Source organism: Mustela putorius, unplaced genomic scaffold (assembly GCF_011764305.1).
Source record: "Mustela putorius furo isolate JIRA1106 unplaced genomic scaffold, ASM1176430v1.1 tig00001012_pilon_pilon_pilon, whole genome shotgun sequence".
Lineage (NCBI taxonomy): Eukaryota > Metazoa > Chordata > Mammalia > Carnivora > Mustelidae > Mustela > Mustela putorius.
In genome coordinates this window covers 5,670,559-5,684,598 of record NW_025421531.1, presented here as the reverse complement: position 1 = coordinate 5,684,598, position 14,040 = coordinate 5,670,559, and the positions used below count along the sequence as shown (strand labels likewise).

General features: G+C 48.8%; 2 protein-coding genes across 6 annotated transcripts in view; one reads left to right on the top strand and one right to left on the bottom strand.

The window, feature by feature from the left end:
• The window catches only part of KCNH1 (potassium voltage-gated channel subfamily H member 1), a 381,772-nt gene extending 374,406 nt beyond the window's left edge, over positions 1 to 7,366 (top strand). For both annotated transcript variants that reach the window (XM_004775315.3, XM_004775314.3), the window contains exon 11: positions 1,109 to 7,366. In XM_004775315.3, coding sequence (XP_004775372.1) covers positions 1,109 to 1,972 — 864 coding nt within the window. In that variant the 3' untranslated portion in view covers positions 1,973 to 7,366. The remainder of the gene's footprint in view (positions 1 to 1,108) is intronic.
• Positions 7,367 to 9,554: 2,188 nt separating this feature from the next.
• Positions 9,555 to 14,040, bottom strand: part of HHAT (hedgehog acyltransferase) — a 339,661-nt gene continuing 335,175 nt past the window's right edge. For all 4 annotated transcript variants that reach the window (XR_006608637.1, XM_013047215.2, XM_004775312.3 and 1 more), the window contains one exon: positions 9,555 to 10,530. Coding sequence is in view for 3 of the 4 variants with exons in the window: in XM_013047215.2 (XP_012902669.1) it covers positions 10,439 to 10,530 (92 nt within the window). In the remaining variant the exon portion in view is untranslated. The remainder of the gene's footprint in view (positions 10,531 to 14,040) is intronic.

The following is a 14,040-nucleotide window of genomic DNA, read 5'->3' as shown; positions in this document are numbered from 1 at the left end:
CCAGTGATTTCTATAACAACATATGGTAGGTGGCTTCCCATAGGTTCAGAAGTGGGGCAAGTCAGCACATCCCTGAGTGCACCTGCCCCATGCCGCATAAGCCAGAAATTACATGGCTTTTCCATAATCGGAGGGCAGCCCGGGAAAAGCCCTGTCATTTGTGGCTCTTGCTGCACTCAGGGCCAGACTCTTGAACTGGTTGGCTGGCTGACTGTCCATCCTCTGCATGAAGCATTGTCTTCATCCATGAGTACTTGTTGGATGTCTGACGGGTCTGGGGTTAGATGCCACAGGAATGAGTTGCTTATGGCAAACTTGTCTTTCATGGGACATTTAGCTACCCTGAACTTTGGTTTTCCTCTTCTCTAAAATGAGAATGCATCCCAGGGGCCTTCCAGTGCTGCTACAAGGAATATATGAAGTAACATTTGAGTACCTCATGACCCATCCTGGTGGTTGCTGGTATTAAGACGAGGCCGTGTGCAAGGCCATGGGCTCTTCCCCTGAGTCGCCTGAGGATGGCTGGGCCTCCGAGTGAGACTTGCTTTTGCTTTCAGAGCCAGCCGAGTTCACTCAAGGGTCCAGATCTGCAGATGGCAGTGATGGTCTTAGCTGTGGCCCTGCCTGGGTACTCATCTTAACCTTCTTGCACTGGAATGTGGTGTAGACCAGGGGGACTCAAACGTTCATGCATACATCACCTGGGAAGCTTGTTATGGATGCAAGGGCTTCCTGTCTGGAGGTTCTAACGCAGCAGGTTGGAGGCGGGGTCAGAAAAATGGTTTTTGAAAAGCTAGACTCCAGGCCAGGACAGGTTAACAGGGGCCCCGCTGAGGCACCAGGACAGTCTCCCAGGAGGAAGCCATCTGGCATCTCCAGCCTCCCTCCGGGCTCATGGGAATGGACGGGGAGGGGGGTTGTTTCTCTTGAAGAGAATGAGAATGGGAAGGAAGGCTGAGGGTCGGGAAAGGCAGGGGTGGGCAGGCCCAGAGCAAAGCCCGTGGGGCCCAGCAGGGATGCTGTTGCGCCATGAGTGCGCCCGGCCCTTGGGGGACCAAGAGGCTGATGCCGAGGGGCTTAGCTTCGCTGTGTTTCCGTCTTGCTGCAGATCGTGTTCCGGAAGATCAGCGATGTGAAACGTGAGGAGGAAGAGCGCATGAAACGCAAGAATGAGGCCCCCCTGATCTTGCCCCCGGACCACCCTGTCCGGCGACTCTTCCAGAGGTTCCGGCAGCAGAAGGAGGCCCGACTGGCCGCAGAGCGGGGCGGCCGCGATCCCGACGACCTGGACGTGGAGAAGGGCAGTGCCCTCCCCGAGCACGCCTCGGCCAATCACAGCCTGGCGAAGGCCAGCGTGGTGACCGTGCGGGAGAGTCCGGCCACGCCCGTGGCCTTCCAGGCGACCTCCACAGCTGCAGTGGCAGACCACGGGCGGCTGCACGCGCCTGGGGTTGAGTGCTTGGGCGCCAGGGCCGGCGGCGGAGGCGGCGACTGCGCCAGGCGCAAGGGCTGGGCCCGCTTCAGGGATGCCTGCGGCAAGGCTGAGGACTGGAGCCAGGTGGCCAAGGCCGAGTCCATGGAGACGCTCCCCGACAGGACCAAGGCGTCCGGAGAGGCCACCCTCAAGAAGACGGACTCCTGCGACAGCGGCATCACCAAGAGCGACCTGCGCCTGGACAACGTCGGCGAGGCCAGGAGCCCCCAGGACCGAAGCCCCATCTTGGCGGAGGTCAAGCACTCTTTCTACCCCATCCCTGAGCAGACACTGCAGGCCACGGTCCTGGAGGTGAAGCACGAGCTGAAGGAGGACATCAAGGCCTTGAACACCAAAATGACAAATATTGAGAAACAGCTCTCTGAGATCCTCAGGATATTAACTTCCAGAAGATCCTCTCAGTCTCCTCAGGAGCTGTTTGAGATATCGAGGCCCCAGTCCCCAGAATCAGAGAGAGACATTTTTGGAGCAAGCTGAGTGGTCTGTTTAAAAAAAAAAAGGAAGAAAGAAAGTCAAAGATAAAACCCTGCCTCCCTGCCCTCAACACCCCTCCCACCACACACACCTACATGACCAACAACTTCCAAAGTAGGCTTTTCCTGACAGAAAATCAGAGCGGGACCAGTCGCTTAGGCACTCTCTCTCTCTCTCTCTCTCGCTCTCTCTGGGAGCAGACGTGGGAGGAGGCGCACGCCACCACCCTGCAAGATGGCAGCCGCTCTCAAACTGTCTGCACAATTTTGGAAGAGGGGGCATGCTGTCTAAAGGGTATTTTCCTTCATTTTTAATTTTTTACTGCCATGATCTTTGTAAAAGAGGACAACCGCTAGAAAAGAGGAGCAGCTACTTGGGGACTAGTGGGAGCGCCCTGGAGAACACCCCCATGTAGATACCAGGCTGGGCTCCTGCGCCAAGAACCCCAAAGACTGCGGTGGGCACAGGGACTTCCCAGCATTCCCTGTCCTTGTACAGCCCATGTCTGTCGTCATCTTCTATTTTCCTATAGTAGTCATTTGTAACCAGCCCGGGACAAGGGGAGCTTGAGGGATAAGGCGGGCAGAGCCTTGCAACTTTCTGTCCCTAATGGTTAAGACCAGAAAGCTGTGAGGTGCTTTGGGTACCTGGACACTGAGAGCCGGGTATCCTCGGGTCTCCTTTCCCAAGTAGAAGAGCTGGAAAGGGCCTTTCAGGAAGCAGAGACTTTCTGGGCTGCGCTCTGCAGCCTACGGTCATGGGAGAGACCACAGGGAGGGTTCCAGAAGCCTCTCATGCGCCTCTGGCCCTGCTCCACGCCGCTGTCCTCATCGCTCGGGTCCCTTCGCTTCCTGTCCTTCTCAGCCTCTCCCCAGTGTTCCGTGGCCTTCCTCAGGGTGTGCGGCATCGGCAGGAAGGGCAGTGAGCCCAGAGTTGCTTTGTTAGCAAAGCAGACACACACACACACACACACACACACACACACAACCTCAGAAAAATGATTGTAGCAAGTCCTATGTTTATGTTGATTCTCACTGGGATTCAGGGCCCTTCAGAAGTTTGTATTTTGTCCACTGCCTGGGGTCATTAGAGGACCCTTGGGATCCATGCTTGGCCTTATTTTAAAATTAACTTCTTTTTCTCCAGCTACAGTCAGCAGGACTTCAGGAGAAATGGAGAAGACTGCAGGCCAAGGTTGTACTTGCTTCAGGTGCAGGAGAAAGAGAAGGAGGCAGCAGGTTCTCCGGATGGCTTTGTAGGGTGATGGAGAGAGGAGGCCCAGGGAAGGTCTGAGCTCAGGGCGACAGTCACAGAGCCACCTGTGGGCCACCCAGACCCCTATGCCAATGCTCGGGGACTCTCTGTTGCCTCCTAGGCACCTGGGGTCAAATTATTCATGTGTTTGGACATCTGAGAAGGGAGAGAGGTCTCTCCTAGGCCCAGTGGATCTAGCTCAGGTGTATGCCCTGCAGAGAGGGTCAGGACCCTAAAACTTGACAAGCAAAGTTGGAAGTTCAGCTCTAAGAACTAGCTTGGAGAGAGAGGGGACCTGGACTCTGGGTGACAGCAGGGACTCATCCAGGGCTCTGGCTTTCTGAATGAGTCACACTACAGCACCTCACCTCTGCACCTGGCATGATTTTGCTGCACAGATCCTGAACCCGTGCTTATCCCCTCAGTACTAGAGGGGAATTCCCAGGGCAGGACTTGCCCTACCAAAGATACTAAACATTTTTGAAGGTCTCCTGTCAGCATACCCACATGTCCCTTTGGTCTTGTTCAGTGGCCATGACAGGTCCCAGGACTTGGCCTTCAGCAGTCTGTGCAGAATGGGGTTGTCCCCTCCTGGCACCCAGCACTGGCACAGATGGCCCTGGGGAACAGAGATCCAGGAAGTCAAGAGAAGGTTCCTTCCCCAGGGGTTCCATATAACTTATTAACCCACTCATGGGAGGCTTACTGGGGTGGTTCTTGGCTTCCCAAGCCTGCAGCATTATTCAATCTAGCCTCAGATGGCAGCATAGAATGAGGGGGAAGTATATTTTCCCAAGACCAAGTCATGACTGTTTGTGACTCTGGATAAAGCAGTGGGAATTTCAGTCTTCTTGAGAAGCTGCCAACTAGTCCAGAGGCTCTAAAAGATCTGGAATCCCATCTGCTCCAGAATATTCTAGTTTGGTATTCCTTAAATGTGCTCATTACCCTGCTTCTGAAGTTTAGTGCCCACTACTTTCAAGTCAGGGGTCAGGGCCCTAATAACTCCATCGCCCAGCTTCGGAAGCACCCGCCCAGCTCTCTGTGGGTTTGATGACAGGCTCCTGTACAGCGCCCTGCAGGCCAACCTAGTGGGGCCCTTCCCCACTGGTTCTGCTGGAGGGCACAGTTGTGTTAGTAAGAAATGACTCCCCTCTGGGGTCTGAGAGGCAAAGACACTGATGGGCCAGACTTGAAAGTCCACACTTGTCTTGGGGGAAAAAATAAAGCTTCGTGAATGTACCCGTGGACTGACTCCTAGGATCTGGGTAGGGCTCATGACCAGAAGCCTGGATCCTGTGGATGGAATGTGCTCCTCTCGGGGTCACGGGGCCTGCACGTGAGCCTGTGGTGACAGATCACCGCAGTGTGGCTGTACGTGCTTTTAGTCTTTTCTGCTTAAGGATTATAGGGACTTGTGCTTTGTTTCCTCTGGAAAAAAAAATTTTTTTTAAATGAGCCAAACCTTCTCTCCTTTCATCTTTGCGATACCCATGTGGCCGTGGGCTGCTCTGTGCTAACTACCTACTCTTGCCTGGATGCAGCTCTGGCTTCCTGAGCAAGGGCCACAAGCTCCAAATACTGACTGAACCTTCCACTATCTGGTGGCTGAAGAGAGGTTAGGGAAACAGAGTCACTAGGTGTTGGACCAAACATTTAGACTTTAGAAGTTCAGCTGAGACATATTTACCTGAGTAATTTGTTCCTTTCTGAGGGAAGGGGACATGATGCATTATACCATTCCATTGCCCACACTTGCTGGTTACTTGATCTCATACTTAAACTCCTTACCTTGAATGTGATTTGCAGGGAGGCTCTGCTTTCCAGAGTGTCCCTGCTTTGGAGCCAGAGGTCCTGCCCCACCACTTGGCTGCTGTCGACCATGCTCTCCTCTCTCCCACTGAGGGAGGTGTGGGGTTGAGAGTTGAGTCTGTGAAAGAAAATGACCAACCATCTCCTCTTGGTGGAGGACACAGACTCCAGCTTTGAGGGCTGCTGGCCCATATACCTGCAAGGACACCTCCACCAAGTAGGATAAGGAAAGGGAGGCACCCCTCTGGCTGAGAAGCCCTGGTTTCATGCACAACTTTGATATCTGCACCTTCAGCCACCTTATTCTCTCATGCTCAGACCTGGCTCGTTCCTAAGACCATATTTTAATTCTCAACCCCAGACTACATCTGTGTGCCGAGTTTGTAGCCAGTAGCAGGCAATCAATGGCTTAAAACATCTCTGATGCTACAATAACATGGGCCCAAGTGTTTCAAAGTGGTTCCTATTCCTTGTTATCCAATTCCTGGGCCTATTTTACCCTCAACCTTCTAGATCCTGTGTGCCCTGGCTGGCCATATATCAGGCCCTTTTCTGGAACGTTCTTTCAGAAGTGTGGAGCCAGCACGGCACAGAGTCAAATATGCCTTGCACTACCCAGCCCATCCCTCAAGCTTCCCCTCCTCAGTCCTCCGGTGGAAGGTCAAAGTAAGAAGCCAACGGTTAAAATTTTTGTCCAAGCCTTTGTGGGAACTAAAAGAATGCCTTAAGGGGGTCCCAGGTGTAGGGAGAGCCTCCTCTCCCCTTGTTGCCTCGACCACCATATGGCACATACACTCTAGAAAATTTTAGGAGCCCTGGTGGAGATAAAAGTTTCTGATGTGCATTCAATTAATACATTGTACGTTTTGCAATAAAGATGTTTAGCCTTAAGACCCTTGAATGGAACTCCAGCTGGGATGGAGCTACCAACACCCCCCCCCACTCATGTTGCTTAAAGAGGAACCCCCTAAGGGCACTCTCAGACCCTAGGGTAGCCTCTCCTCTGTCACAAAATTGTACTGCCTTCTCGCTCGCTTCAAGACCAATACTTCCACCAGCTCTTGTGCCCTCCAGCTGGGGGGACTTCACTGTCCCCTCAACACCATTCGCAGCCACCAGAGAAAGCATCATTTTCTCACACAAGGCGTTCGTGTTGTGAATCCCACTCTCCCCGCCACCACCATACACGGTTCAAAAGAATCAAAGTGAATTTGCCGCTTAAATTAGTTTCAAATGAAACGTCTTTCTCATGCGAGCAAATCAGACTCATTCTGGAACCTCTAGAACTGGACTCGAGCGCCCCACAGGCGCCAGACCCGGTGGGTGCCCTCCCCGCCCCAATGAATGTATTCTCTTAGTATTCAGACGTACTTCTGCATCAGTGGGAGGCTGTCCACAGCCGACGGTTCGCCAACCCCGTAAAGGCACTTCTACTCCTGAGCAGCCCGTCAGTCTGGGGCTTCTCCTTCTATTGGTATCTTTCCATTGAGTCCCGCCAAATCCTCCATTGGGTTTTTTTTTTTTTTCCTTCGCATCTGCCACTTTGTCCAAAGGAGCATGAATAGACAGAAGTGCAAATGAGCTGATACTATTTTTATGGTCAGCTGACCATGCTGCCAGAAACTCCACTGTATATGTGCTCTAGGGAATGGTAAGAGGAATATGCGGGCCCCTCCACTGATGATATGCCCTTCTCAACATTTTTAAACAAGCACAAATGATATTTGTAAAAAAAAAAAAAAAAAAAAAAGTTTAATTTTATTTATTATGGTAATAAACTATTTTATACAGGATACTTGCTTTTTGCCTTTTCTTACATAACTTTAAGGCACTGAATTGGATGTTCTGACTACGATGACAGAACAAGGATGGTACTTTCTGTTCCTTTTCAAGAGCTTGGGAAACCCTAATTTGGAGAGTACCTGTAAGTCTGGTTTTGGGGGCCTCAGGATTCTAGAGACCCCAAGATTGTGTGTCTAAGGACCACATAGCAAGAGAATGTTTGTGACAGTGGTTTGCCACATGATCCAGAAATAAGGCTGTATCTGCTCTTCGGACATCCCGAGATGCCTTCCAATGGTGCCATCCCTGGAAAACTATGGTACAACACAGTGATTTCACACATATCTGAACATGACCTCCTAATTAGAAGTTTACATTTTAAACAATTCAGGTTGAAATCTGTTTAAAATCTATTAATGCTTCTCTGCCTTTTAAAACAGTGTAAAAAACAGAACTGCGTCTTTCTGGAGTGATTCCATATCAACCATATGAGTCCTGATCCGTGCTTTAATTCATGGATGGTCTCAGAAGCTACTAAGGTAGAGGACTGCTTGACCCTAAATGAACTAGTCCTAAGTCCCAGCACTCTCAGTTTGGCTGTGGTTTTAATACCTGCTTGAATAATTGCTTCTTGCTGGTGAGATTCTCCAAAGGACTGTCAACCTTTCTTTTTCAATACCAGGGGACTGCATTTCAAAAAGCACACCTTGCTTTTTGTAGACAGAACATAACTCAGGATGAGGAATTTGTGATCTGCAAGCCATATTTGGGCCTCTGCTTGATCCCATAGGGCCGTAGTATGAGTACAGCATTTTTAATGATGTCCTCTACAACCCATTCTTTCATTACATTGCAGAAAAGCATAATAAAAATAAAGGAAAGGTGATAATATTTAGAAGTCCAAGTGACTGATACTCATTCAAAAGTCTCATCTAAAAAAAAAAAGAAAACAGTTTCACCTAATAAAGCACTGAACATTAGGTTCTTTATATATCCTCAATGGTGAAAAAAAATCCCTCTTTGTGAATATGATTTTTGTAATTAGTCAAAAGGACTAGTAATACAGTGCTAAGTAATAGATACTAAATTCTGGGTGCCAAAGAGGTGTCAACTATTAAGGGGATTTTGTTGGTTTGTTTTAAAATAAAACAGTTTCCCTGAAGAAGGGCCTTGGGTTTCTCAATGCCCACTGAGGAAGGCCAGCACCCTCAAGAAAATCTGGCTTTTCAGTGGTTGGGCCTCTTGTGTGGAGATATTCTGGGACATTTGTTAGAAAACAAACTCATTATATTATGGTTTATTTCTTATTATATTATATATAATTATATTATTATATATTATATACTTGGACATCTTCTTGCACGGTCCCCAAAATAACTCAAAATGACCAAGAGTTGGCTGTCCTTCAGATGTCCTGCTTGCCTCCCTGGGGAATCATCTTGGCGATCGTATTTGCAGCTCGGCTTGTCCACAGGGCTCGGTTGAGGTCAGAGGATCCCGGGGCTAGAAGTGACCTTGGTACCTTGCCTAGTTGTTTTCCCGCCCCATGCCTGAAGCTGCCCGGGGCTGATGGCCTTAGCAAAGTGAGTATCAGAGCTGCTCTGTCCTGCCAGGACCTTCAGGAGTCTTTCATTTAGAGCAAATCCAAGACTTTACTTCACATGTGTGAAGAGAGATCTATTACGCTTTCATATTACAGTTGGAGAACAGCAAGAGGTCAAAGAAAGAAAACAACGGTCCTAAATAATCTGCATGTTGGTTAATCAGACCTCACATATGTAGCTCATCGTGAACTAATTCCCAAGAACCACTCCAAGTCATGTAATAGCTTAAAAGAAATTCAGGATTATTAGCTCCAAATATATTCACCAATTCTTCCAATATAAGTTAAGTGAATAAATTTGTTTTTACATAAATGGTGTCTCTGTAGAATTCAAAATACTTTGTGTTATTTACATATGCACATACATTATACTTGCCTATAGTCATCTTCACGCCCGTGTGTGTGCTTAGCCAGGCTCCCTGTGGCTGGCCACGGTTCCGGAACGAGTCGGTCGCCGTGATCCTGTACTATAGTCTCTGGAGTGTTCTCTCCTCCCAGCACCATACCCTACTTAAAACTTCCCAGTATCTTGGGGTCACCTGCGTGGGCCTCTCTGTCCTTTACTCACCCAACTGCTAAGGCCACTACTGTCAGCCGGCCTGCCCCTCTGGGTCTGTTCCAAGCAGCAGTCAAGCCGGGGGACACCCACTGCACGCCTGCCTGCTCCATCCATGTCCACTCTTCCGGGCAGAATGGGTAGGAAGAAAGCATGTCAGCAAGACGGCCGGTCCTGCATTCTAGGAGTTTGAATCTCAACTGAGTTAAATGCCACAGCCAGGACACAAGGATCACGCCAGATGGCAAATGTAAGCTATGTGGCCAACCCAGCTCCAAGGAAACCTTTCATTCGATAACAATTTTATCCATGGGTTTGAGATGTACTAAGTTCTCCCGTAATGAGGTACACAGACTATGGATCAAACTTCCCAGCTTCTTCACATACCACTTGCCCTCTCAGGAAAAAAAAAAAATCCAAAGTCAAACAGATCTCTTCAGCCTTTTCTACCACTTGTGGCTATTAGTGACCTGTCACCCACTTTCCAGAGGGGTGAATAATTAAATAAGAGTCACAGGTATTTACATTTTAAGCATTTTCGTAAAAAAATACTCAAAATGATTCTATAAAAATGTGAATTATCAGTATGACAGAAAAGGCTCCATTTTATTTGTAACGAAATAAAACAATGTAAGCCAGAGTGTAATCCACTGAGTGGGAAGATGACTGCTGGGGCTGACTCGTGGAGAGAGGAAAAAGGACCACAGAAAACCATCCTTACCCTTTGTCACTTGCCTGGTAGCACCCATCTGTGGGTGCACTAGCTCATGGTTCCTTAATTCTTCTTTGTTGGGAAATGAAGATTAACTGTCCAGTAGAGGAACTGCCATGTTTATACTCTGCACATCTAGGGAACCAAGCATCCAAATGTCAATCACTGTAACAGTGTTCCAATAACAGATCTCCTTAGGTACCAACCTCTTGGAACACAATAGGACATGCTGTATCTTCCTTGACTGGACAATGAGAAACTTAACTGTGGCTTTGTCTCCTCCCTGCCAGGGAGCTGATGTGTGAAGCTCAGACCCTAGTGTTGGTTCTAGAGTCCACACTGCAGGACATGGGAAAGAAATCACTTAAATATTAGCAAAATATTTCAGAAATATCTATTGCATTTAATTCTTGGTAAAGTAGAAAGAACCTGAAGGGCCCTGGGACCGGGTTCTAGACCACAAGGTTACCATGTGCAGCAGGCAAGACAATACTGCTCTGGGCCCCTGCTTACTCAACAGGAAAGTGATGGGGCTGGGGGAGATGAGCTCTGGTCCCCAAAGTTAGAAGCCTCACTGGTTGTCACTTTTCTGTGAGAGCTCAAGCTTCCAGTCTTGGAGGGAGATAACTCCAACAAAAGATGAGCAGATGACGCACTGGTTCCTTGGAGGTTATCTTGGTGTATGAGGTCAGGGTGAAGCACCAGTTGCCTTGGAGGCCAGCAGGAGGGGCTGGCACCAGCTGGGCGGCATTAGTCCACTGAGTATGTCTGGGCCCAGGCAATGCCCACATGGGAGTAGCAGTACAGGAATCCCAGGACGGAGAGGGTCACATATGGCCAGCCTGCAGCAGGAAGACAGAGACAGAAGAACAGTTAGAAACACCTGGGGCAGGACCTTCCACAAGTGCAAACTCTCCCCCTTTGGACAAGGTAACCCAAGAAACAACATGGGCCTCAGCTGACACATCAAGACACATACCTCCTAGAAAGTGTGCTCTAAATGGAACACCAACAACCTGAACTCTACATTCCTACTGGGCCAGCATAAAATGAGGGGTATGCTATCTCAAATGGAAATTAGGTTTAGAAATAGGACTGGCTTTTTGCCATTTGCAATGACAGGAATGGAACTAGAGGGTATTATGCTAAGCGAAATAAGTCAATCAGAGGAAGATAATTATCATATGAGCTCTCTGATATGAGGAATTTGAGAGGCAGGATGGGGGTTCATGGGGGGGAGGGAGGGAAAAAATGAAACAAGATAGGATCAGGAGGGAGACAAGCCATAAGAGACTCTTTTTTTTTTTTTTTTTTTTAAAGATTTTATTCATTTATTTGACAGAGAGAGATTACAAGTAGGCAGAGAGAGAGGAGGAGGAAGCAGGCTCCCCGCTGAGCAGAGAGCCTGATGCGGGACTTGATCCCAGGACCCTGAGATCATGACCTGAGCCGAAGGCAGCGGCTTAACCCACTGAGCCACCCAGGCGCCCCTGCCATAAGAGACTCTTAATCTCACAAAACAAACTAAGGGTTGCTGGGGGTTTTGGGGGGAGGGGTAGGGTGGCTGGGTGAGGGACAGTGGGGAGGGCATGTGCTACGGTGAGTGCTATGAAGTATGTAAGCCTGACGATTCACAGACCTGTACCCTTGGGGCAAATAAGACATTATATATATACTCTGGTTTCTCTTCAGATTGCATAAATCTTTCACCTTTTACATTATATATTAATTTTAAAAATTTAAAAATAGGATTGGCTTTTAAAGAATATATATTTAGAAAACTAAGGTAGTTAATAATAAAAAAGAAAAAAAGTCCGTAAGACCCACAGTAAATCTCAAAATATAGATTGGCCGTTATATGGAACTGAGTGCCATCTGTAAGAACACAGAAGCGAGAGCCTAAATTAAACATTTGCTTTCAAAACTCAAAGCTTTTAGTGGTTCCTTCTATAAGTACTCATCTTAGAATATCTGATGTTCTTTTCTTGCTTTTTCTCCTCCTCCTCTCCCTTCTCCTCCTCCTCCTCTTCAATTAACAGCCCTCTCTTGCTGGTCACTTAATGGCTTCCATGTCCTCTACATGTTTCACTTACTCAAACATATATTAGGAGCTCTGGAGATCCAGAGATGGATGCTGTGGAAGGTACCAGATGCCGAAATAGGTGATCCCACTCCAGCTTGGCAAAGATACACACTACTGGGATCTATGAGCCATGTAGCATGTGCTAGATAATGATGTAGACAGAGCACATTTAAACTGGTCCATGTGGGGTGAGCAAGAGTTTGTCAGACGGAAAGGGGCAGAAATAAGCAACCAGAGAGACCACCTCAAGTGTGAACATCACAGGCCACCCCAGGAACCGGGATCACAGGACTGTGGCTACTGCACAGGAAGGGGCAGGCAGGGCAAGGCTAGAAAAGTAGGGAGGAGGCAGTGGGGAGCCACTGAGGGTACTATACTTCTATAGGCTCCCTTCTTGCTATATCAACAAGCAGCTGTGATTATTATTACTAGAAGTTCTACGAATAGGGCGTAGTGGTTAAGTGTGCCGGCTCCGAGGTGAACCTGGACACCAGTTCAAACCCGGACTCTGTCACTTGCCAGCTCCGTGACCAGGAACAACTTGATAAATCTCAAATGTAAAACTAGGGGAGGGACAGAACACCCCTACAGAATGCCATGGACTCACTGTGTCCCCCTACATTCATGTGCTGATGCCCTAACCCCCACTACATATTTCGAGGTGGGGCCTTTGGAAGGTAAATGGGTTGGGATCAGATCACCAGGGGGGAGCCATCATGATGGGATTAGTGCCCCCATGAGAAGGGACCGGAAGAGCTTGCCTCCTCTCTCTCTGCCATATGACACAGTGAGAAGGTGGCCATCTAGAAGCCAGAAAGAGGGTCCTCACCAGGAACCAGATCAGCTGGCCTCTTGATCTTAGACTTTTCCAGTCTCTGGAACTGTGAGAAATAAATGTCTGTCGTTCAAGCCTCCCAGTCCACATATTTCCTTATGGTGGCCCGAGTGGCATGAAGACATAAGGAGGGAATGTGACATGATGTTAAAGGCCTGCACGGTGCCTGGGCTCTGATGGGCACTAAGGAAAGGTAGTCATAATATTGGGGCGAAGACACAGAAGTCTTTCTCCACCAAGATGAGAGTGATAACAGGAAGTCCTGCCCTGGTCTTCCTCTGAACTCTTGTTTTCAACTCTCTCCTGAGATTAGCTTGGCACCAGAATTCTAGGCCCTGAAGGCAGGAGAAGTGAGGGGAGCCAAGGACCCCCAAGAGCCTAGCTCTAGGCCCAGCCCTACGGTCCCACATCCTGTCTGCTCGTCAGCCAGTGGGTTAGCTTCCTGTGGCTACTGGAGCAAATGACCACAAACTTAGTGGCTTCCAACAACAGAAATGCAATCTCTCATACTTCTAGATGCTGCAAGTCTGAAATCAAGGTGTTGGCAGGTTGTCCTCTCTCTAAAGGCTCTTAGGGACACTCCTCCCTTGCCTCTTCCAGCTTTGGATGACCCCAGATACTCCTTGACCTATGGCAACGTACTTCCAATCTCTGCCTGTCTTCATGAGGTACTTCTCTTAAGAGAGTACCTCTTCCCTGGGTATCTCTGTGTCCTCTCCTCTTAGAAGGACGCCAGTCATTGGGTTCAGGGCCTACTCTAAATCCACCATGATTTCTTCTCAAGACACTAAAATCCCTATTTCCAAATGAAGTCCAATTCTGCTGTTGCAGACAGACATGAATTTGGGGGAGGGCAGGCACTAATCGGCCCAGGACAGCCAGGTACTTTTTCAAGCTTCAAAATGGACACATCCTGCCTGGAGCCCTCAGACACAGATGCCAGGGGACCTGTTGACATGTGCTCCTCAGTGGACTCAGGAAGCAGAAATTAGAGAGGGGGCTTCGGGCATGCACAGCTAACCCAGACTTCAGCTGTGTTTAGGATATTGCGTTGGCAGGTGTTTGGTAAACACAGAACCCAGAAGTGGGCTGTGGAGGTGGGAGAATGGAGAGCTTATATTTACACAAAGCTGGGCCTGGGTCATTGGACAGCTGTGCTCGGCCCTGCAGTTGTCCAGGGACATCCCTGTGAAAGCTTCCGGCCAGCACACAGAACTGTAAGGAGAAATATCCCCAGCAACACCCGGAAATGTGGCATAAAATGTTCAGTCGGGAGCCCAGTTAGACCCTGAAAATTCCCTCTACCATTAACTGTCTGCCATGCACAGAGGCATATAGACAACAGGTAGCACACCTATAATCCTGACTCTGCTATGAGACCCTAGCCAGGCCTCAGTTTCTCCACCAACACAATGGGAGGTCAAAAACAAACAG